This window comes from Monodon monoceros, unplaced genomic scaffold (genome assembly GCF_005190385.1).
Source record: "Monodon monoceros isolate NGI ecotype Baffin Bay Population unplaced genomic scaffold, NGI_Narwhal_1 Super_Scaffold_12, whole genome shotgun sequence".
Taxonomy (NCBI): domain Eukaryota; kingdom Metazoa; phylum Chordata; class Mammalia; order Artiodactyla; family Monodontidae; genus Monodon; species Monodon monoceros.
In genome coordinates this window covers 162,330,653-162,354,936 of record NW_021703768.1, presented here as the reverse complement: position 1 = coordinate 162,354,936, position 24,284 = coordinate 162,330,653, and the positions used below count along the sequence as shown (strand labels likewise).

General features: G+C 53.0%; 2 protein-coding genes across 2 annotated transcripts; both read right to left on the bottom strand.

Moving 5' to 3' along the window:
* Nucleotides 1–327: 327 nt before the first annotated feature.
* PIN1 (peptidylprolyl cis/trans isomerase, NIMA-interacting 1) lies at nt 328–12,849 on the bottom strand. The gene is made up of 4 exons (XM_029217552.1): nt 12,652–12,849; nt 10,472–10,684; nt 1,888–1,998; nt 328–955 (listed from the first exon to the last, which is right to left on the bottom strand). Exons 1-4 carry the CDS (start codon nt 12,707–12,709, stop codon nt 846–848), a joined length of 492 nt encoding a protein of 163 aa, XP_029073385.1. The 5' UTR covers nt 12,710–12,849; the 3' UTR covers nt 328–845.
* Nucleotides 12,850–18,647: 5,798 nt separating this feature from the next.
* UBL5 (ubiquitin like 5) lies at nt 18,648–20,288 on the bottom strand. The gene is made up of 5 exons (XM_029217733.1): nt 20,184–20,288; nt 19,744–19,810; nt 19,453–19,536; nt 19,254–19,291; nt 18,648–18,800 (listed from the first exon to the last, which is right to left on the bottom strand). The coding sequence occupies exons 2-5, from the start codon at nt 19,797–19,799 to the stop codon at nt 18,757–18,759; spliced, it is 222 nt and encodes a 73-aa protein (XP_029073566.1). The 5' UTR covers nt 19,800–19,810; nt 20,184–20,288; the 3' UTR covers nt 18,648–18,756.
* Nucleotides 20,289–24,284: the final 3,996 nt, after the last annotated feature.

Below are 24,284 nucleotides of genomic sequence, written 5' to 3'. Positions count from 1 at the left end.
GGGGCGGCGAGAGCACCCAGGGCACGGGGGCTTCAATCTGGCTCCCCGAGGATGCCCTGCTCCACCTGACCTGCTGAATCCAGAGCTGGGGGGTCAGGGCCCTTGAACACCCGAGTGTGAGGAGCGCTGGCGCTGAGCAATGCTCCAATTCCCCGAGAGTCCGGCTGCCGCTAGCATGCCCCCAAGCCCAGGAAGAGGAGAGGCTGCTCAGGGAGGAAAGGCGGCCTGGACACCTGGACGCCAGGGATGGTGGGAGATGATCGCTCCCCCAACCGAGCCCCACTCACCTCCGCAGGGAGGAAATGAGAGACAGGGACAGCAGAACACTGGTTCCAGGTTTAATGGAGGCTGGGGAAGGTGCTGCACTGCTGCTTAGAGAGGGCCCCCAAGCAGCAGGCAGCCTGGGCCCCAGGCGGAGCGTTTGCTTTTTGCAACTGAATAGAGGGAGGTGGCAAAACCAGAAATAACTCAAGGCCCTGCCCGCCCCCCCCCCCCCGCGTCCTGGACCTGGGGGGACACAGGGGGCGGCTCAGCTAACCAGGCCTTCTCTTTGGGACAGGTCACCCCCAGCCCTTGGATGTGGAAGCCCGGCGAGCCTCTCCACCCTGCACCCTTCTGAAGTCAATTCCTAAAGGGGAGGGGAGTCTGGCAGGGAGCCCCCGGTGGTGAAGAGCCCCCCTCCCAGCCATTTTGGGATCAATAAATACTGTGTGACACGAGCAGGGAGGGGTGCCCGCTGGTCAGCGGCAGCAGGGAGCGGAGTCTGTGCACCCGGCCACCCTGCCCCGCACCCACCCGGGCGGGGGCGGGGTGTGTGTGCGGCGGGCCTGGGCCGTCCACGCCCCTCACTCCGTGCGCAGGATGATGTGGATGCCAGAATCCGTGAACACGGGCCCGCTCATCTCCCCTGTCCGCAGTGCAAAGGAGGCATCTTCAAACGGCTTCTGCATCTGACCTGGGGAAGGAAGCATGAGGGATGGCAGGTGGGGGGTCAAGACCCGGGCTGCAGGCCAGGACCAGGCAGGGCAGGCAGATGGGGCTCCCGCCTGCACCCCCGGGCGCTCATTTGGACTCATCTGTCACGTGCTTTAGGGCCCGGTCACAGTGGCGAGTGGGGCCCAGCTGAGGGCGGCAGGGCAATTAGGGAGGCCCCGGGAAGGCTGAGGACAGCAAGTGAGGGATGAGGGCAGAGCTGCGGTCTCTGCCGTGCACGTAGAGACGCGTTCTAGGGATGAACTGGTCTCCCTGTGCCGGTCCCCAGCCCCTGCCACACTGTCTGTCTCCCTTGCCTCCTGGGGCGGGCAGGCGGTCCACAGACCCTTGCTGGCTCCCCGACACCCCTCGCCCCATCCTCGGCCCCTCCCCGATGCTCTGTAGACCCCAGGGATGGAGTGGGAAGGAGGCGGAGGCCTGGTTCCCTCCGCTCCTCCCTTTCCACAGCCCCAGCTGGAGATGCCTGAACTCGGGGTTGCTGGTCTGACCCCCTCCTCCCCTCACCCCTGGTTTCCCCACCCATGAGGGCGGGGCAGGGGATGCTGGGGGACATGCCCTGGGGCTCTAAGGGGCCCCAGCCTTACACCTCCAACAGGAGGAGAGGAAAATGGCAGCAAGTACCCACCTTGGTGGGCCCGTGATGGGGACAACTGAGCAGAGAAACACACGGATGGACTCCCCACCGCAAGAGAGAATGTCACTGGGGAGAAGCCTCTGCGGCCACGACCCCCAGCAGGGCGGCCTCTGAAGCCTGAGGGAGGGACTTTGCTGCCACCTGGTGGACTCCAAAGGCCCATGCGACAGGCGTTACCCCTCCCGATCTCTAGGTGGTGGGCGGGCGCTGGTGGGTCAGAGGGTCCTGCGGGGGTTTGGTGGTGCCCATTCCTCACGCACCTCTGCTGAAGGCACCCAGGTCTCCCCTGGCCTTGGCGGAGCTGCAGTCGCTGAACTGTGAGGCCAGAGATTCAAAGTCCTCTTCTCCCGACTTAATCTTCTGGATGTAGCCTGCGAGGGGGACACACAGGAAGACCTCCCCGTCAGGGGTGGGGCGGGGCAGAGGGCTCCAGGGAGGGCGGCACTCCACTCGGAAAGTGCCTTTCACGTGCATGCACACCGTGACCCTGTGGTGACCGCAACAGCCAGCTGGTCTCACGTCCCATCCCAATACCGCCCGCTGTGTCACTCCCCACCACACACACGCTCAGCAACATACAACGAACAGAGCATGGCCTCTTCCTACCCTCACACACACTCTGAGAAAATCTACCCCCCAGGCCCTTCTGGGGAGGACAGCAGAAGACAGGACAGAAGTTACAAAGGGACACTGGGACCCAGGGGTCCCCCAAGAGCCCCAGGGCAGTGGTGGAAGCCCCAGTGGAGAGTTTTCTAGAGGCTTCTAGGAGAAAGGCAGGAGGCCAGGGCGCCAGCCCAACTCTGCCACAGGAGACGGCTGGGTCCTCAGCTGTCTCATCTGTCCAAAGTGTGAGGAAGGCCAGGGCCGCTTACTGGGGCATCGTGAAGAGACCCAGCGGCGGCCTAGCCGGGGCTCGGGAAGGGACACGCGTCATTCCCACAGACTGCGCCCCAGAGACAGCAGGGTGTGTTGGCAGTGCACCAGATTCACCCTCTGTGCAGCCCAAACTGTCCCCATTGGGTACCGATTCTCCCCGGAGGGACAGGGAGGCCGGGCTGATGGGAGGGAAGGAAAAGGATGACTGAGGCGAAGGGCTCCCAGCAGAGGGCGCCAGGGGGCAGCACCGAGGACCTGTGTGACTCTCCCAGACCCTGCGTGTGCGGGGGGGGGTACGAAAGGGCCGCCAGCCACTCTCCAGAGTCCAGGCAGGAGCCTTTGGAGCAAGAACCCATCCTGTCCTCCCCAGACCACCACCGGACAGCCCCTTGCCTCGAGCTAGGCCTACGTGGCTTCCCTGACAGCCACTCTCCTGGGGGGCATTATCCCTGAGGCCCCTGGGGGGACCTGGGACCACGTACCACCCCCAGCTTAGCGACGGGACACCAGCCCACGCTGGATGTGAGAGGCACCCTGTCACACCCACCGGTGGGTTTCTGAACTCCACGGTGACACCTCTACGTGTTGCTCCTGTCTGACCTAAACGAGGCTGTGACACGCCTGGTACCTGTCTGAGCACCACAGTGACACCACGGATTAATCTACCTGGTGCTCTGAGGCCCAGACACGCAGCCAGGCCATCTGCCTCATGAGCGGCTGGTGCAAACTTCACCTCGGCCCATGGGTCTCCGACTCCTGTCTGACCTCAACATCACTGGTATCCATCTATCTCCCTGGAACGACGGTGACAGCACACCTATCACTCCCCGCCCACCCCCGTCTCACTGCATGTCACAGCAGCAACTGCGTGTCCTGGCATCTGATCTGCTCGGCTGCTTCCACGGCTGTCCCGATAACCCCTGCCTCCCCCGTGTCCCTGTCACTCTCGCTCTGTCCTGACCGTCCCTTTGCTTCTGAGCCTCAACTGTCAGCCATTTGCCAGCAGGCCACAGTGCCCGGCACAGACAGACGCCTTGACAAATGGCACTTGCTGTCACCATCCTGTTCCCTCTTCCGTGTGGGCTGTGCCAGCCGGTGATGAGGCTGCCCCTACTTCTCTCTGACCTGCCCATCCCTGGTCCTCCTCGCCCGCACCTCGCAGTCTGCGCTGGCCGTCACCGTGACGCGCCGCCTGGTCAGGCAGGCTCTCCGTCGGATGCGACACAAGCCCCACCCTCTGTGGACTGCACGCATGCTGCAGTGGCTTCTGCCATAATGCTCTGCTGTGCTCTCCACACCGCCCTGGGGCTGCCAGGTAGGTGATCCCCCTGTGCCAGACGCATTCACGGGTGACTGCGATCTGAACCGGATGTCACTAGGATACCCCTCCTCTACCTCCTCCTCTCCCTGGATTCTGGTTGTGTCCTCAGCCTCACCCGGGCAGCACCACGATATCTCCTCTCTCTTCTGTCCGGACCTCAGTAACATCAGCCAGGGAATCCTGAGTGCACAGTGCTCCCCAGTGCACCTGCCCGCCTCCAGGTACCTTGGCGGGCACTGCTGCACATGCCCAGCACTTGGGGAGTCGGGCCCAGCCCCGAGCCCTGTACAAGCACCCCCCTGCTGCATCCTCCAGCAGCTGGAGCTGTGGGCACAGTGGCAGGGAACCCCCGAGACTAGGTGGCCTGGCCAAGGTGTGCACACAATGCATGTGTGCAAGCAACAGCAGCCTAAAAGCAGTATAAAAGCCAAACTTTTGCCCCCCCATAATTTGTTTTGTTTTGTTTTGTTTGTTTTTTTTTGCGGTACGCGGGCCTCTCACTGTTGTGTCCTCTCCTGTTGCGGAGCACCGGCTCCGGACACGCAGGCTCAGCGGCCATAGCTCATGGGCCCAGCCGCTCCGCGGCATGTGGGATCTTCCCGGACCGGGGCACGAACCCGTGTCCCCTGCATCGGCAGGTGGACTCTCGACCACTGCGCCACCAGGGAAGCCCTGTTTGTTTGTTTTTTGGGGGTTTATTTGGCCAGCCGCATGGTTTGTGGGATCTTAGTTCACTGGGCCCTTGGCAGTGAAAGCGGAGTCCTAACCACTGGAATGCCAAAGAATTCCCATGTCCCCCATAGTTCGTAGCACCCAAATCTTCCTCTGACCAGCCAACTCTCTCAGAAAATATTCTGCTTGGATGGGAGCCTGAAATGATTTTGTTTAAAGAAACAACGCTTCCTTCCTGAGCTTCCCTTTCAAAAGCTGACCTTCAGGGGTCTGGCCACAAGTCAAGATGCAAGGCTACATTCAGAACCCCCTGTGTCCCCTCAGCTCAGTCTTACACCCCCCATGGTGTCCCGCCCAGTCTTGCCCCCCCCCCACCCCCACCTCTCAGCCTTTGCTTAACCTTTGTTTAATCGTCTCTTCCCACCCGAAGCTCATCTGCTGTCCTCTGGTCTCACCCAGGAGTCTCCCTAAGGCCTCATTAGGCGAGGTGCCTCCCTGGGCCCTGCATTTACCCCTTTCCTGTTTGTGCGTCTGTTGCCGCCTCACACGGGGAGGACAGGGACCAGGTCGGCCTTGCTCACTGCTGTGTCCCCAGCTCTCCGTGCTGTGCACTGAACAGGTGTTCACTAATGTTGAAGGAATTCGTGAATAAATGAGACAGAAACAGGTCATGGGGAAGGAGAGAGAGGGATCCACCACTGGGTTCTGTAGACGGAAATGCTGGAATCTCATGCCTTTTTTCTGTGAACCTCAGGCTCAAATGCTACAGAGGAGGCAAGAAAGGAAGTACAAACCAGACACCCTGGGCTGTTCTCAGTAATGCCCTGCCTCACCTGACTGGCAACACCCCCTACCCAGACAGCGTCCATCTAACCCTCACCCAACGGGGCAGCTGAGGCAGAGCAGGGTAGACTGTGGACCCCAACTACTGTGTTCGGATCCCAGCTCTACCGATCCTGAGCTCTGCAACCTGGTACATGACTTCGTCTCTTGGAGCTTCACTTGCCTGGCCTGTAAAATGGGCTAATTACCAGCTCTGACCTTGGAGGGCTGCTGTGAAGGGTAAAGGAATTACTGCCAGAACAGTGCCTGGTGCAGAGTGAGCCCCTGACAATTACTAGCTGTCAGTCCATAAATAATACGGGTTGAATGTTTATGTCCCTCCAGAATTCATATATTGAAACCCTAACCCTCCAATGTGATATTTGGACATAGGGCCTTTGCTGAAGTAATTAAGGTTGAGTCATAAGGGAGGGGTCCTGATCTGACAGGATTAGTGTCCTTTTAAGAAGAGACACCAAAAAGCGCTCTCTCTCTCTTTCCCCACTGCATGCACTGAGGTAAGGCCTTGTGAGCACACAAAAGGTGGCCGTCTGCAAGCCAAGGAGAGAGGCCTCAGAAGAAAACAAACCTGTCGACACCTTGATCTTGGACTTCCAGCCTCCAGAACTGTGAGAAATAAATGTCTCTGTCTAAGCCACCCAGCCTATGGTATTCTGTCATAGCAGCCTGAGCTGCGCCATAATTATTTCAGGGAAAGTGAGTGAACAAATGGACTGGTCTCTGACTCTAAAAAGGTTTAGACGGGACCTCCCTGGAGGTTCAGTGGTTAAGACTCTGCGCTTCCAATGCAGGGCGCGAGGGTTCTACCCCTGGTCGGAGAACTAAGATCCCGCATGCTGCACAGCACGGCCAGAAAAAATAAAAAAGTTTAGAGACAAACTAGGGAAGGGGCCTGGACAGGAAAAAAGGTGACAGGATTAGGTCTGCCTTCCTTCAAGGCCCAAATCCCAGCAGGGGGTGCCTAGAGAGGCCAGAGACCCAGCCTGAAACCAGCAGGCTAGAAGGGAGCCACCCACCTTGGGTGGGGACACTGGGCCAAAGGTGCTCACCGACCCTCAGGCCCTGGGCACAGTTACATGTAGGGGGACTGCTGCTCACATCAGGGCCTCCCTGGGACCCTCAGGCCCTGGGCATGTGGGGATGGAGGGATGGGAGTAGGCAGGGAGGGCTTCTCCATGGCCTGGCTTCCTTACACAAGGACACGGGCAATGACAGGCAGCCGGTCCCCAGATCCCTGACAAGCCTGTGGCCGCAGCCCAGCAGCTGCAGAGGAGCCAGCACTGGGAAAAGGAGCCTCAGCAGAAAATGTGGACACACTGCCGGCAGCCTGTCCCCTCGGGGCAACTGGGGAGCACAGGACCTAAAAGCGAACTGACAGACCCAGGCTGCCAGCTGCAGAGGGTGCCGCCCGGATCCTGGTCTCTTTACCACCTGAACAAGCCCATGATGAGAACGGGGGAGGGGCAACATCCACTTTCACGAAAGAGAAAACCAAGCCCAGGCGCCCGAAGCCCGCTGATGCGCCCCACGACTGTTTGGTTACCGAGTGCACCATGGCCCGGGCCATCTCACTGCTCCCTCGTAATGACCCTCGAGGGGGCCTGCCTCAGGCCAAGGTCACTGGAGGGTCTGCACGCTAAACCCACCAGGCCTCCCACGTCCTGGCCCAGAGCTCCACCCATGGGCCATGGGGAAGCAGCAGGGAGCTCTTGGTAGGCGGAAGCCTTGTCCAGACCATGGTGCCCACCGCACACTCCTAAATGCCTGGGGTCGAGGCTCTGCTGTGTAGACAGGAAGCGTCCGACACTGAGCCCCTTGCTCTGCTGAGCATTCAGCTGCTGGCTGGCCCCTGGGTCTTCATGGCCACCCTGTCCCCATCCTACAGATGAGGCAACTGAGGCTCTGAGAGTAAAGACACTTGCTTGAAGCTACACCGCTGGCACCAGATCCATCTCTGTGTGACTCCAGGGCTGGGCCACGCTGGTTCTGACCTTACCCCACGCCTGCCCCTCTAATCCATCACCCCATCCTCCCGATTCTGCCTCCTAAACGTCTCTAGAATCTACTCTACCTGCTTCCTACCTGCCCCAAGTTCAAGTCACCGTGTTTCTAGTTGAAATTCCTCCCACAGCTTCCACCAGGCCCTCTGGCACAGGCAGGCATGTCGGACCCCTGCTAACACTCCCGAGTGTGCACTGACTTAAGGCTAGGCCCCAGGGCCCAGCTGCTTACTGGGCACACCCCCAGACACCCCTTCCCAAGACCCAGGCTGACCTCAGCACCCCCAGGCTCCCACTGCAGTGTGAGCCCCACCAGACACATCCCTGTCCATTCTAGAGGTGGGGTGGGGGGCATCCTCACCTGCCACTCCCAGGCAGTCCCCAGGGCCCAACAGCTTTCCTTCCACGTGATGCTCAGATATCCCCATGTCCACCTGCCATCTCTGGCCAGGACTGTCGCAAGGGCTTCTGTCTCTGGCCTGCTGCTCTGCTGAATCCAGGTCCTCTCACGGTTGCCTTGCCAACGTCTCTTCCTCAGACCCTCAGATTTAGTGAGTCCCTCCCCAGACTGTGCCTCTTCCCAACCCCCAGTGACGGCACCTCCTCTGCTCAACCTCCAAGTGCCCATCACCTCTTGCTCACTCTCATGTGGTTCGGAAGCCTCAGAACAGGGACCCCTCTAGGAGCTAGGAGGACCCAAGAGGTCATCTTGTGATTCCTCCGGGTTTCCTGCCACGTCCTCTTCCCCTGGGGCCGCCAGAACCCGCTCATTGCTCACAGCTCACCGCTGGTCCAGCCAGCCTGGGCCTTCTGGCTTTCTTGGTCCGTCACCCTCCAGCCACACGGCTCTTTCCTAAAAGCCAGCGCCACAGGGCCCCCCTCCCGGTCACACGTGGCCATGTGTTTCCTGCGGTCTCTGGGAAAGGACCCAAACTCTTGGCCTCACTCTGGGCCGTCCTCCAACTGGCTGGGACCTGCCCTTGAGGGGGTCTCATCCCTCTTCAGTCCCCTGCACAGCCTTCCCCTGAGTCCTACCTACAGCCCAGCCACAGGCCTTCATTTCTGCCGCTTCCTCTGCCAGGGATCCTTCTCGCTTCCTCCTGATTCAGGAAACCAGGCTGCGAGCAATGCCGTGGGCCAGGCTTTGTGTTGGGTGGCAGGAATACAGTGGGGAAAGAGACAGATCCAGTCCCTGCCCTCACAGAGCTCAGGAGGTGAGCTCTTTGAATTTGCCTTCAAGATTCTGTGCGAGAACTTGGCTCTGCTCTACAAGGCTGGGAGGTAGGAGGCTAAGAGGTGCCATTTATCAGGTGCCAGACACTGTATGGGGGGTGTAGGTGTGGGCAGAGGTGTGTTTAAGTAATATCCCACAGGCCAGGGACTTTCCTGGTGGCGTAGTGGTTAAGAATCCACCTGCCAATGCAGGGGACACGGGTTTGATCCCTGGTCCGGGAAGATCCCACATGCCACAGAGCAACTAAGCCCGTGTGCCACAACTACTGAGCCCGTGTGCCACAACTACTGAAGCCCGCGCACCTAGAGCCTGTGCTCCGCAACAAGAGAAGCCACCACAATGAGAAGCCCGCGCACCGCAACGAAGAGTAGCCTCCGCTCGCTGCAACTAGAGAAAGCCCACGCGCAGCAACGAAGACCCAACACAACCAGAAATAAATAAATAAATAAATAAATAAATAAAATAAAATAAAATCCCACTGGCCAAGTACCAGACCAGTGATGTCATAGCAAAACAACAGCCAATATGGACTGATTATGCCAGGGCTGTGCTAATAACAACCATCATAATAGCCACCAGCAATTACAGAACATTTACTAGATGCCAAGGCTGTTATGCATGCTTTACTGCATTAGGTCAGAGTCTTCTCAAGTACCCTATGCAGTGGGTCCTATTATCATAACTCTAATTTTACAAGTGAAAAGATTGAGGCTCTGAGGTGTTAAGTAACATGCTCAAGGTCACACAGCCAGGACCTGGCAGAGCTGGATGGGCACTCAGGCTATTTGGGCATGGGAGAGAGACGGGTTATGTGGGGTTGGAGGGCCCAGGAGGGGTCTGGGATCTCTGGTGAGAGAGGGTGAGTGGATGATGAAACCACACGTGTGATCCAGACCAGCACTGTCCAACAGAACTTCCTGCAAGGATGGAAACATTCTCTATCTGTGCTGTCCGAGATGGCAGCCACGAGCCACATGTGACTACTGAACACTGTGCCCAGTGTGACTGAGGACCCAATCTTTAATATGACTCAAATTTAATTAATTTAAATGGAAATAACCACATGTAGGTGGTGGTGGCCACACTGGACAGCTCTAGACCAGGGTGCTGCAAACTATGTCCCACGGGTCAAATCCTGCTGTTTTTGTAAATAAAGTTTTATTGGCACACAGCCGCACCCATCTGTTTACATATCATCTATGGCTGCTATGGAGTCACCAAGCAGAGCTGACAGAGACTGTATGGCCCGCAAAACCTAAAATATTTACCATCTGGCCTTTTCAGAAAAAGTTTGCCTATCGACTGCTGCTCTAGACTGTGGAGGAAACACAGAACAGAACAAGGAACAGCCTCCTCCTTCAGGGCAGAGTTAATTCACCGACTCTACCTTTCCAACCTGCCTTCTGACCCATCCATACATGTGCCCCAGGACCCTGCTTGATGATACTACTCTCAAGGATAGCTCCCACTGAATGAGGATCCACTGTGTGCCACGCACTTTCTCATCTCACTGAGCTTTCACGATGGCCCTTGGAGGCAGGTATATGATGATGCCCATTTTACAGAGGTGAAAACTGAGTCTCAAGGAAGCAACGTGAATGTCCCAAAGTCAAGGAGCTTATAGTGGCATGGCTACCGTCTGAACCCAGGTCTGCCAGCCCCAAGGTTGGTTCCTCCACCCCTACCCTGGCTCACCCTCAAATACCAGCTGGACAGAAAAAGGAGAGGCAGCCGTGAGAGGCAGGCTTGAGGCACTTCCAGGTCTGTCAAGGCCACAGCTGACAGCTGAGCAAGCTGGGGTAGAGAGTCTGGCATGATTTCTACAAGGCCCAGTCTGGTCCCTGGGGAGAGGGACCTGCCCCCCGCCACCCCCAGACCCTGTCTCCACCTCTGCTCACCATTGATCAGCTCCAGAGCCTCCTCCTTGGTCCGGGTGATCTTCTCCTGCCGCCAGGATGAGGGCCGCCGCGACTGGCTGTGCTTGACCAGCAGGTGTGAGCAGCGGACCCTGGCGGGCTCCCCTTGTCCATTTTTGCCGCCGCCAGTGCTATTGCCACTCGGCCGCTCCCACTGGCTGGCGTTAGTGATGTGATTGAAGTAGTACACCCGGCCTGGAAGAGGGGGGAGTGGAATTCAGCTGGGACCTGCTCAGAGGACACCACCGTGAGGCCGTGATAAGGGACTGGCCAATGAGATGCCTCCATTCAGCCAACCCACTGCTGTCCACCAGTGCCACCAGGCCTTAGCGAACTAACATTCTAGGTGGGGGCAGACAGACACCAAACAAGCAATAAGACCACGTTATAACTTCAGCCATTCATAACTTCAAGGGGGAAAATAACCCCAGGTGAGGAAGAAAGGTTCCAAGCGGGCACTCAGCAGCCAGACCGCCCGTTCAAATCTGCCACTCTGCCACTCACTCACTGTATGATCCACCTTCCCTGGGCCTCGGTTTTCTCACCTGTAGAATGGAGATAACGGCAATACCTGCCTGAAGGGTTGCTGTAAGGGCTGTATGAGTTCACATCTGTAACGTCCTTAGGATAGCGCCTGGCACACATCAGGAGTGTGGTAGCAACTATTATGTCCATTTTATAGACCACAAAACTAAGCAACATTTCCTGGGTGTTTACTCTGCTCCAGGCACATACGGGGGAGGCAGGACCTGTACCCATGTGCGTCAGACACAAAAGCTCTGCTCTTTTCCCCTACCCAGTGAACCCTGCTGCAGGACTGGGGGCCAGATGTTACCCAGAGACTAAGGAGCATGGAGTGAGGGCCGCAAACAATAAGCTTGAAGTAGGACCCAGTAGAGATAGGCTGTCATCCCAGGGGCAGAGAGTTTGCCTGGGTTATGTGGAGGACTTGTGCCCACCAATGTGAAGGGATGGATGTCACCCACGGGGAACACTGTTAGGGTTGCACTGGGAAGAAATGGAGGGAGTGGGGGCCCAGAATTGGGCAGAGCATCAGCTTTATGCTGCAGGTCACAGCCAGGGCTGCAGCAGGGTGGGAGACAGCTGAGCCACTGACTGCCTCTAAAACCTTGGCAATGGGCTCCATCTCCCTGAACCTCAGTTTTCTCATCTGAAAAGTGGGGGTGAGGTGAGAGAATAAGGACATCAAACCTCATGGGGTTAATGTGGAGAGTTGATGATGATGTATGCAAAGTGCTCACCAGAGCTCCTGGCGTTCAGTAAATCGGAATTCTTACCGCGACTGTGATTACTGTGAGCTCTGGTCCAGCGGAGTGAAACACTGGACCTCAGTGTATCTCAGTGGTTTGCAGTAAGAAGGGCAGGGGGCTGTGGAGTCAGACTGACTGGATTCTAACCCAGCCCCCACCCCCCGAAATGAATGACCTTGAGCGAGTTCCTTCAGTTTTCTGGCCTCAGTTTCCTGACCTGCAAAATGGGAGTAATAACTACCTACCTTCCAGAACTGCAGCCATTCAGAGAAAGAAAACACCTAGCTTGGCACTGAGATAAACGTGCCCTATTATTGACATTATTATTGGGGGAAAAGCCTTAAATCGGGTCCCGGAGCACGGGGGGATGTTCTCAGGCAGAATACCACCGGGCGGATATCGCAAACTCAGAATTAGGTATGGATGGCAGTAGGCGTGTTAGCAGTAGGAGGTTGTGGACCCGAGGCCGAGCAACCCTGGGGCCCCGCCCTGAGCATGGGGTTGGGGTGTCCTCCCCCAGGGGTGCCCCCTGGGCCCAGCGGGGTGCAAAGACCTTCTCCCCGGACGTCACGTGCATTAGGCCGAAAGAAAGGTGTCAGATCGGCAGGGCCAGGGCCATCGTCTGAGAGAGTGCCGAGGGATCACCGTCCCCCTATCACCCCGGCAGTGCGAGGGGCCTCTCCGGCCCCGCCCCTTGCCTCAGTTTCCTCAGTGTTCCCCACTCCTCAGACTCGCAGCCCCCACGGGGTGAGCCGGGCCGTCACCCTGGGACGACGCGGAGGAGCCAAGACCCCACGGCAATCGAGGGGCGGCGCCGCGCCTGAGGGGCGAGCTCGAGCCCTGCTTCCGCGGGCCCTTGCGGCCCCGCCCCAGCCCCGACCCCCAAGGCACCTGAGCTGCGGCTCATGCGCTTCTCCCAGCCGGGGGGCAGCTTCTCCTCGTCCGCCATCTTCCCTCCTGCCGCAGAGCCCGCTCCGCCTCCGCCGCACCGCCTCTGCCGCCCGCGCCTGCCCACCGCCGCTGCCGATTGGCTGGGTCCGCCCCGCACCGGGGTCTAGCGACGACACTCATTGGACACCCCAACTGTCCGGACGGGCTCTCTGGCTTCCTATTGAGCAGAAGCGGGGGTGGGCGGGACCCCACACGGTTTTACCTGGGCCCAGCCCCCGGTCGGCCTCACCCAGGCCCCGCCCCCCTCCTTTCCTCGGCCCCTAAGTGGTGAGAAAGGGACACGAGCCCTCCTTGTCAACGCCCTTTGCCGAGCTTCAAAGAAGTCCTCACCTCTCCTTTGCGTCCTTCGCCGCAGAGCTCATCCGATTGGCTACTGCAGCAGCAATTCCCGCCTTCCTAAGCCGTACCCGGAGGGCCGCAGCTCCCCATGCGGAAGTGTCTGGTTTGTATGGAGGTAACTGCAGCAGAGAAGGTTCTTGGCAGAGGCTGTGCTGCCTTTGCTGTTGCCATAGCAACGCAGTTACCGTGGTGATGAACAGCTAGGAACCCAGAAGCCTAAATTTGGCTCCTGCATCCTCCCTCTTCCCACCTGTTTCCTCCAGATGTCCAAAGCTAGCCCACCTCCTTTTAATTTTTTGTGCAAGTCTCTTTCCCTATGCTACTGACCCATGACCCAAGCACCTTACATTTCCGTTGGAGTCTACTTTACTTCACCTATTTCCTCCCAGTCTGGCTCCTGCCTCCGTCCTGGGTGACTAGTGGGTGTTGGCATTGCCATTCAGATGGGAGGCGCGGATGGGAGGATGATGAGCTCAGTTTGAGTCAATTTATTTTTTTAATTTATTTTTTATTTAAGTATAGTTGAATGAGTCAATTTAAAATTAAGTCTGTGGCACTCGTGGGACACTGAGGAGGTGGTTGGAGACCTAGGGCTGGAGATAGACATGGGAGTCAAGACACCAACAGGGAAGAGTTCAACTACAGTTCATCTATAGCACAGACCCTTACATAACCGTTAAAAAGAATGAGGTGTAATGACATGAAACACAGGGAAACATGTCTATGACAAATTATAGAGGCAGGATGGGAATTGAAGGTTAAGAGCACACAGGAGTCAGATTGCTTTAGGTTCAAAGCCTGGCTCTACCATTTGCTATGACCTTGAACAAATCACTTAACTTGTTTACTTCAGCTTCTCCATCTGCAAAATGAGGGCAAGAAAAATACATATCTCATAAATACCTTTGATGTAAAGGTTAAATGAGTTAATCTATGTAAAGCACTCAAAAACAATGTCTGGTCCATAGCAAGGATATGTGTTGCTGGGTGAAAAAAAAAAGCAAGTCACAGTACAATGTGGCAATTATAGTATGTATGAAAGCATAACAAAACCAAAAAAAATCAACAAAAAATAATTTAATTATGTGTATTATTAGAGTATGTACAATTATCTCAATTGTGTAAAAACTAGTTTTATATCACAGAAAATTTCTGGATTTATTCAAATATGTTAATGACTAACACTGGTGATTCAGGTGAAGGAAGAAATGGGAACTTAAGTTCTAACATAACGTTTTGATTCTTTTTTACAAGCATATATGAGCACAGTAGTAATAATACTTTTTAAAAGATAATTTTAGACTTAGGGCAGAGCTGCAAAAGTAGTATAGTTTTCAATGTCCTTCACCCAGCCTTCCCTTATATTAGCATCTTACATAATAGAACAGAGGCTCTCAACTAGGGGTGATTTTGTTCCCCAAGGGACATTTGGCAATGTTTTAAGACATTTTTGATTGTCACAAATGGAGGAAAGGAGATGCTACTCGCATTTAGTGGGTAGAGGCTGAGTATGTTACTGAACATCCTACAATGCACAAAGAATTATCCACCCAAAATGTCAACAGTGCCAAAACTTGAGAAATTCTGCCACAGAATAATGATCAAAACTAAGAAATCAACATTGGTACAATACTATTAACTAAACTAGACTTTAAAAGAATTTCCCCAGTTTTCCCACCAATATCCTTTTTACGTTCCAGGATCTACATTGTCATGTCTCCTTAGTCTCCTCCAATATATGTCAATTTCTAGGTCTTTCCTTGTCTTTCATGCTCTTGATACTTTTGTAGAGTAGAATGTCTCTCATTCTGATGTTTGGTCATGATGGGGTTTGTCTGGTATTTTCTCATGATTAGACTGAGGTTATGCATTATTGGGAGGGATACCACAGAGATGATATGCCCTTCTCAGTGCATCATACTGGGTGATCAATGATGTTGCAATGTATTACTGGTAGTATTAGGGTTTCAACTGCTGCATAACAAATTACCCCGCAATTTAGTGGATTAACATTTGCCATCTCAGTTTCCAGTACAGTTTAGCTGGTGTCAGCAAGGGTGTCTGTGGTCTTATCTGAAGGCTTAACTGGATAGGATCTGCTTCCAAGTTCCCTCCTATGGTTGCTAGCACGATTCAGTTGCTAACAGGATACTGGACTGAGGACCACAAGTTCTTCACTGGCTACTGGCTGGGGGCCAGTAAGGCAGCTCACAACCTGGCATCTGGCTTTCATCAATGAGCAAGAGAGCAAGCAAGATAGAAACCAGTCTCTTCACAACCCAATCTCAGATGTGATATACCATCACTTATGCCATATTCTGTTTGTCAGAAGTTAGATCTACCCTATACTCAAGAGGAGAGGATCACACAAGGGTATGAATACATGAGATCATTAGGGGCCATCTTAGAAGCTGCCTCTCAGTTGTGACGTTTTTGATCACTTGGTTAGGGCAGTATCTGAACTATTTTCCCCTTTGTAATGAATAACTACTTTTGGGAGAGATACTTTTGAGGCTGTGCAAATATCCTACTTCTGCTTAAAATTTGCCCACCAATTTTAGCATCTATTAATGCATCTTGCCTACAGCAATTATTACTACGGTGATCCAAGGGTGGGTGATTTCTTATTTCTCTCTTTCCTTCTACAACTAACTGAAATCCTTTTGTAATGAAGAGTTGTCCCTTCTCCCCCACTCATTTACATATTCAGTTATTTATTTATATGAGCATGGGCTCAAGGACATTTAATTCTTTGGGTTATAATCCAATACTATCGTTATTTTGTTGCTCAAGTTGTTCCAAATTTGGCCACTGAGAGCTTTTTCACAGGTTGGCCTCTGTGCCCTTTTAACATGCTTCCATCCTTTTTATTTGAGTACTTCTTACCTTCTGGTACACAAATTTTGGGGGGTTGTTTTTTAAGCAGACAGGTAAGGAGGATATTGACTTATAAGAGCAGGAAAATACGGGCTCAGCTTGTATTTTCCCTGCCCTAGCTCTGGAATCAATTACTTCTCCTCCCCCCCACCCCCACCCCAAATTACTTCTCCCAGAAGCCCTGGTTCCTTTTATTGGAGAATATTATTTAGAAAGCAAGATCTGGCTGCTGGGTGTGCTCACTGATACTGGGGTGTCACGGCTTCTGGTCCCTCTAAGTGGGTAAAGGAAATATATGGATATATGCACATGTCTGTATTTCTACATGTGTCTGTAAACATATTAAACAAAAACCATGAGTCCACACTGATAACTCCCAACTCTAATCCAGCCCCACAGGGTTCATTCTACCCACTCCCTTCCACTGTACCCTCTCCTAGTTTTATTTGTAACTTCTTTCTCCAGCAGCAAGAAACCTGGCTCTAATTATATACAATATATTATCCAACCCTGTGTGTGTATAAATGTACAAAACTAGTTTCAGATTTGCTAAGTTATACCACTGTAAGGAACATAGTTACCAACTAAAGTACAGTGTTTGTGTATAATTCTTTTTTCTTTATCCTTACAGTATTAAATCAAATTACTTTCTCAAGGTTATTTAGGTCAGCTCCTTTCTCCCCTAACCCCTTTGATGGGGACATGTGATTCATTTGTAATACAGGCAGATTTATTTGACAGCCTGCATTCCATCTTTCTCCCTATGTCCTGGTTGGCAAATGCTGAGTCCTGCATCCACCACTACAGTTCCAGACATAGCAGTTCCATCACCACAAAAATCCCTGCATACTGCCCTTTTATGTAAAAAAAAAAAAAGCAAACAAAAATCAGTAAAAATACTAATTAAAAAGAATGAAACAGATAATTTATATAGAAAGAAGTAAAGCATAAAAAAGCAAACCGCTGAATGGTATGCAAATACTACATAATATATAATTATTCCAACTGTATAAAAACTATAGGTTGTATTTCAGAAAACTTCTGGATTCACTCAAATGTTAATTATTGCCACTGTCGGTGGGGATATTATAAAAATAAGAAACAATTTTTAACAAAACATTTGGATTTTTTTTTACAAGTAGTTATTGGCACGGTCTTTTTAAAAATAAAACTGAAGTTTATATAAATGCACTGAAAAAGGCCTGACCTCAGGAGAGAGAATGGGGCCAGGAGTGGGGTCTTACTTTTGGCCTGTACTTTTCTATGCTGATTTGAAAACAAGGACTCACCTTGTCAAGGTTGTCATGAAATTAAAAAAAAAAAAATTGGGGGGGTTTGTTTTTTAAGCAGACAGGTAAGGAGGATACTGACCTATAAGAGCAGGGTTACCAGAAAACAGAGATTTCTAACTTGTCAGGAGGAAGTGGAGTCCTAGGGACAAGAAGGAAGCCAAGGGAGCAGGTAGGGAGGTGGCCAATGGAGACCAAGGTGAGACCATCACCCCAGGCAGCCGGCAGGTCTGCATCCCAAGAAGCTTGGTGGCAAAAGGCAGGCAGGAGCCTGGGTGGGGCAGTGGGCTAGACTTGAACATGGTTATGTCCTGAGGAGGATCAGCCAAGTCAATACACAGAGAGGGGAGAAGGGATGGAGCAAGGTTCTAGGTGAAACTCTCAAAGCAGCTCCAGAATGTGGCTCTGGGAAAGGACAGGGCCAAGGTTGACCCCAGGATCTGTGGCCAGGGGAACAGAAATGGAGTGTTTGGGGTCCTGTCTACTCAAACCTGAGGGAAGAAGGCAGGAGACAGCTAATAATGCCAGGCATCCTGCTGTTTTTTTTTTTTTTTTTTTTTTTTGCGGCACGCGGGCCTCTCACTGTTGTGGCCTCTCCCGTTGCGGAGCACAGGCTCCGGACGCGCAGGCTCAGCGGCCATAGCTCACGGGCCCAGCCGCTCCGCGGCATGTGGGATCTTCCCAGACCGGGGCACGAACCCGTGTCCCCTGCATCGGCAGGCAGACTCTCAACCACTGCGCCACCAAGGAAGCCCCATCCTGCTGTTTTAACTCCATTATCTCATCATTATCTCATGGAAACGTGATTGTCATCATGGTTCCCCCTTTTAGAGGAAGAAACTGAGGATCAGAGAGTCTGACTCCTCCAAATTCCACTGCTAATGATCAAAATTCAAACCCAGTTGGTCTGTTGAGGCTGGGTTCTTCTTATAGCCTATGCCACACTGTTTCACTCTGTCCACAAGGATTTCATAAGCGCTAAGAACTGTGGCTGCTTAATCATGCTTTATCTCATCACCACTTCACAACACAACACTGAAGTAAACACTGTTGGTTCCAGTTTGGATAAGGAAATGAAGGTTAAGGGAGATTAAGTAACTTGCCCAGGGGCACAGTTGGTGGCAGAGCTGGGATTCCACCCACAGTCTCTCTGAATCTAAACCTGTATTCCTAACTACTACATCTATTGTCCTTACCCAGAGGTTCCTTGGTCTATTAGGGTGACAATAATCCCAGGATCTCTTGACCTTCAGAGACACATGGCTAGCCCCAGAGCTCTGGTCTTCCATTCAGGCTCCCAGTCTACTGGCTCCCTCATTGATCCAATCTTGAACTCTTATTGAGCAGCTGGGTACTGAGAATATAGTGATGACCAGATGCCAACCCTCCCCTCAAGAGATAGCCCTCACTCAAAGATGACAACAGTGAATGAAGCAGCCTCTAAGTTTTTATTAACATGAGTTTTCAAACACAAGCATCCATATTAGTGTGGGGGGCGAGGGTGGGGGAAGAGGGAAGGACAGGGAGAAGGAATTCTGCCCTATTGGTAATAAAGCTCCAGGTTCATCCCATCGTGGATTTCATCTGAAGTACAGGTGTTAAGGAATCCTCACTGTGGGATCCATCCCCACCCCTCCCATCTGTCACAGTTGGGTCAGGGTGGCCACATTTTAATTTGGATCATTTTAATTTGAAAAGAATCCAAACTTTTAAAAAAGTTCATGTTCCTTTTGCACAACAAACATGCCCGAGTCTCCCTCCACTCTGACCTCCCGTACCCAACTCAAGTGGAGCTCAGTAATAAATACTTTGACTGAAAAGTGTCAAAGTCTTACAAGCCAAGTCAAATCAAAACATTTCACCAACCACCCTCCTCCCCCAACAAAATAATTACATGGCTCCCATTTTCTAAATACTTAGCATGTGCCACATATTAAGTTAAACACATTATGTGCATAATCTCATACAGACTCCAGTATTGAACAAAGAGAACCAAGTCCGGGTATGGAGACCCTTCCTCAAGAAGTCAAAGGATACAGTCCCCCAGAGATACGTGGTCCTTAAAAATCGTGTACCTGCGGGATAAAAACTTTTCAAGAAAAAGCCTAAGGAGGCCCTTCAGCCTGGAGGCAAGCTGAGGAAGTTCTGCCTAAGCAAAGGGCTGGCTGCAGCCCTCCCCCAACCAAAAACTTCTGGCCTGCTCCTGTCCAGTCCCCAGCTCTACCCCTGTACTCACCACTTCTTCAATACAATCTTGTTCCAACGGGTGCCAGTTTGGGCTGCAATCAGCTTCTTAAGGTCCCCGATGGTGTCATCAGTACTGGGCGCAGAGGAATTAAGGAAAATGGAAGGGGGAGATAGAACGCGACAAGGACATTTCCAGTAGTGAATGCACTCTGCCAGGACCCCATTCCCACCCCTGCCCCCGGGTTCAACTAAAATCACCCTACAACATAGACTGAGTTGCCTGCCTCATTCATGTCAAGCACCCTCTGGAAGCCACCGCCTCTCGGCCGCCAGTGGATACTTGCATTTAACGCGGACCTTCTTCCCCAGACGGTCGTTGCAAACAACCTCGATCATCCTGGCTGGAGCTACACAGGGCGGGGATAGAGGCAAAAGAATCAGGGCTTCAGGATGGAGCTACACAGAGCGGGGACAGAAGCAAAAGAATCAGGACTTCAGGGGTCCCTCAGGCCCCAAGGCACCCGGTTATTGAGACTTAATGTTCACGCCCCCCTCAATCTCCCAGATCGCAGTCTTCCTGGGCCCCAAGTCCCAGGACCTCGGACCCCACGGCGACCGCGGACCCCAGGCAGCCGCGCGTCCCTGGGCCCCACGTCCCGGCCCAGTCCCATTTCAGGTAGCCTGAAGGCCGAGCCTCGCCTCTCGCAGGCGGGCGGATCCTCGATGGCCGGGTCCCATCAACTTTCCGCTACTCCGGGCCTCTCCACCTGGCCACCTCACCTTGAATCTCCTGGCACCAGCAGACGCCACACCAAGCTCGCTCGAAGGCAGAGCCCCGACCAGCGCTGACGCTAAGAACCGGAAGCGGAAGTGCGCTGCCGAAAGCTCCTCCCTCCGCTCCTCCCAGTGCCCGTCGACACCCCGCGGAGTTCGCAGCCCCGGGCCGGATGTGGGCTTGCGGTTCCCAGGAGCAGCTTTGGGGTCCCGAGCCTGAGTAGAGGGACACATGTGGACGGAGCGTGGAGCCGAATGAGGGTCCGGACGGGGGAGAGGCGTGGAGAGTCAGAGGTCATGAACCGGCGCCCAGCCGTTTGGATGCAGTTAGTTGAAGGCTTTTCGCTGTGCCGAGACGCCGTCTGGTGTGGCATCTCGGTGGGCGGGGATGACCTCTCGTTCCTGAGCCTGACGGAGCCTCTAACTGCAGCTTTAGGGCTTTGGGGAGCCTGGGTCAAGTCCTGCGGGCATCCCGTCCGCCCCCCTGCCTTCATTCAGGGCTGGGCCTTGGAAGCGTTTTGCTCACCCCTTCCCTCTGCTTATCTCGCCTGCCCCCAGGGACATCTTGGGTGCAGACTGCAGTCAATAAGTGAAGGAGCCTCCTGATCCTGGCCTGGATACCACCAGCACTTACCAGAATGGAGTTCACGTTGCACGCCTACCTGCAACTGCAAAATCTCCCAGGTCTGTATCTTCAAGGAAGGTCGCTCCCGCCCTACAGGGGGCACTGTGTACCAGTTCCCAACCTTGCCTTTCAGCGCCAAAGCAGACCCTGAACTGGTCTGGTTTCCCAGAGCTGGTGGGACAGAGAACACCCCTCCCTAAGTCCAACCTGCCAATGGAACTGACTCTTGAACTGTTCCTTCTCAGCAGACAGGATTCTCCTAGTTTGGTGAGCCTAAAAGGATTCACTCTGAAAAGGGGCCACCACTTCTTTTTTTTTTTTAATTTTTATTTATTTATTTTTGCCTGCGTTGGGTCTTCGTTGCTGCGCGTGGGCTTTCTCTAGTTGCCCCGGGCAGGGGCTACTCTTCATTGCGGTGCGTGGGCTTCTCATTGTGGTGGCTCCACTTGTTGCAGAGCACGGGGGCTCTAGGTGCACGGGCTTCAGTAGTTGTGGCACATGGGCTCAGTAGTTGTGGCTCGCGGGCTCTAGAGCGCAGGCTCAGTAGTTGTGGCGCACAGGCTTAGCTGCTCCGCGGCGTGTCGGATCTTCCCGGACCAAGGCTCGAACCCGTGTCCCCTGCATTGGCAGGCAGATTCTCAACCACTGTGCCACCAGGGAAGCCGCGGGGCCACCACTTCTGATTCACCCAATCCGCCTTCTCAATCTAGGATATGAGATTAGGTGGAAGACATGAGATGCTTTCCTGGGGAAAGGGAGGATGCTCTGTGACCCTGTTGGGACTGTCCTGCCTTAGGGAACTGGCCCAAGGAGTCCCACCTCAAACACTAGACTCAGGGGCCTTCCTGCCTCAGGACTTTGATCCGTTATTTCTCCGACCCCTGCAGAATTCCTCTGAGTGGGCTTGAGAGGGCAGGGAATCTGAATGGAAAGCTTATTCAGATTGGAGACACAGGCTTTGGATCCAGACAGATGAGTCAAAACCCCTTAATATTAAGCTGTGTGATCTCAACTCTTCCCCTCTCTGATTCTCATCTTCCTCATCTATGAATGGGGAGAGCAATCCCCACCCTAGGATTGTAGTAAGAATCGGTCTTGGACCAGCCCCTGACAGTCCTCTTGCAGAAGAACAGATGGGGCAAGAGGGGGAGATGGGAAGGTCAAGGGTGAGCTTGAGGGGACTAATGTGCCCTAGAAAGTTTGGAAGGAACACATTTTTCCACTCACATAGAAATACTAGGACACACCAGATGTTGATGGTGTTTACCACTAGACGGTGGAATTGCTGTGTCTCATGTTCCTCTTTTTGGTGCTTTTGGTGTTTTCCCAGATTACCTACAATGAACATATGTTACTTTTGTAATCAGAAGAAAAAGTAAATGTTATTTTTTGAAAACAAGAAGTTCTATTTTTTCAATGTTTGATTCAAAGATAGCTAGGGAATTCCCTGGCGGTCCAGTGGTTAGGACTCTGCGCTCTCACTGCCGAGGGCCCGGGTTCAATCCGTGCCCAGGGAACTAAGATCCCAGAAGCTGTGTGGTGCAGCCAAAAAAAAAAAAAACCCCAAATGTTTTTAAAAATTAAAAAAAAAAGGGGGAGCTAAGGCATAGGATGGTGATGCTGAGTTATGGGCTGGGGGAGATTGGAAAGGGGTGAGGAGTGCTGCTGAAAGGGGAGGAATATAAAGTCTGGGATTGTTGGGGGCTTGGGCTCCATGGGCAGTAGTGGGGATCTAGTCGGGGGCCGCCAGCCCCAACTGGGCTAAGGCATCCTGAGGAAGTGGAGGGGATGGGCAATGGGAAGTCCCAGGACTAGGCTGCCACTGCTGCATGGACTGCCTCCTCCAGAGCCAGGTGGGAGGGGGAAAGGCCTCAGGAGACAGGACACCTCACCTTAGAGACCTCTCTCCACATCCTGGTAAGTATCATTCGGCGCTTCCCATGAAGGGCCTCAGTGCCTGCCCGTTGAGGGGCCAGGACAGTCCCATCCTCCCGTCTAGGCAGCCGAAGGACCTGCTGTCAGAGGTGCTCTTGTGAGGAGGTAGATGCTTCCCAGGAGGGAGAGTTCTGGGTCAGAACTCAAGGAGCAAGCTGGGCAGGGCCCCTCTGCCCCTTGTTGCCTAAGTTTCTGACCCAGAGGAAGGAGCTTATACTTGGGGATTCCCATCCCTCCACTCCTGTATGCTTGATGGGGAGGAGATGGTTCTTAGGAAACCCCTGTAACTGAGCTGGGGTCAGGGACACCTGCGTTCCGCTGAACTTAAAGGTTCACCAGAGGGGAAATAATCTTAGAGGTGGAGAGAGTTGCTCAGGAGGTCCCTTCTCCCAACATCTCAGCCTGTCAGCAGGCCTTGGAGATGCAGCAGTGTCCAAGGCCGACCTGCCACCCCAGAATTCAGTCTGATACAGGAGGAAGACAAGTAAAGAAGACAAGTGAAGAGGTCCTTGCAATACAGTGTGACACAGGTGCTGTGAAGGGGAAGCCCAAGGCGCTGGGAGCAGAGGAGTCATCGCCCCTGCATGCTGGCATGGGCTTTCCAGAGGGAATCGGAGAGCACTGTGATAGAGGCCCATGCTCTGGCATCAGAAAAATCTGGGCTTGTGGCCCTGGCAAGCAACTTGACCTCTATGTGATTCTTTTGGTCTTTTCTTCCACAGTTGTAAAATGGTTGCCAGAGCATGAAGCATTTTTTTCTGTGCTCTTGTTTGAGGAAATATATCAAAGGGGTTGGATTTATTAATAAACATTTGGAACTTTCTTGCACATGGTAAAAATTCAAGCAGTACAGAAGTATTATATACAGCAGCATCAAGTTTCCTCACCCTCCAGACCCCAGGCCCTCCGCAGGGACAATTACAGTTAAAAGTTTTCATTTCATCTCTGTGTCTTCAAACATGTGATACAGAGCCTCACAAGAAAATGATGAAACCTCTCAGATGTCAATAACGCGTTTCAATGGAGATAGGGACTTTGTATTTTCAAGTAACATACAGTATTTTAAGTTGTGTCAAAGGGCAGAAATGAATGACTTTGTTTTCATACAGGCCTTTATGTATAAAATGAAACACAACACATATATATATATATCCAACGAGATCAAACTATATACACTGTTCTCTACACCTTTTGCTTTTAAAAGAAAACAATATCCTAGCGATTGTTCCAAACAGCACAGAAAGACCTACCTCATTCTTTCTGACAATTTGATATCCTAGAAGTGGAATTATTGGGCCCTACAGGGGCTGCAATCTGATATTGCCAAACTGTCTTCAAAGATTTTGCATCAATTCTGCCCCATCTGCAGTGGTTGAGAAGGTCTACTTCCTCACACCAAGGCTAGTGTGGGTATTTTCTGGCTTCCTCATCTTAATCTGATAGGTGAATACCACAGTGTTTTACTTTTTATTTATTTATGGATAAGTGAAAGCATACAGATTTTTAAGCTTTATTCAGATATAGTTGATATACAAAATTGCACACAT

Excerpts from the sequence above, each read along its gene's own strand:
- PIN1 (XM_029217552.1), bottom strand. The coding sequence starts at position 12,709 with ATGGCGGACGAGGAGAAGCTGCCCCCCGGCTGGGAGAAGCGCATGAGC. Across the intron at positions 10,685-12,651 it reads GCGCATGAGCCGCAGCTCAG|GCCGGGTGTACTACTTCAAT; the intron begins GTGCCTTGGGGG and ends CCCCTCTTCCAG. Across the intron at positions 956-1,887 it reads CCTGGGTGCCTTCAGCAGAG|GTCAGATGCAGAAGCCGTTT; the intron begins GTGCGTGAGGAA and ends TTCCTTCCCCAG.
- UBL5 (XM_029217733.1), bottom strand. The coding sequence starts at position 19,799 with ATGATCGAGGTTGTTTGCAACGACCGTCTGGGGAAGAAGGTCCGCGTT. Across the intron at positions 19,537-19,743 it reads AAGGTCCGCGTTAAATGCAA|TACTGATGACACCATCGGGG; the intron begins GTATCCACTGGC and ends CTCTGCGCCCAG. Across the intron at positions 18,801-19,253 it reads CCACGTATCTCTGGGGGACT|ATGAAATCCACGATGGGATG; the intron begins GTATCCTTTGAC and ends CCTGTACTTCAG.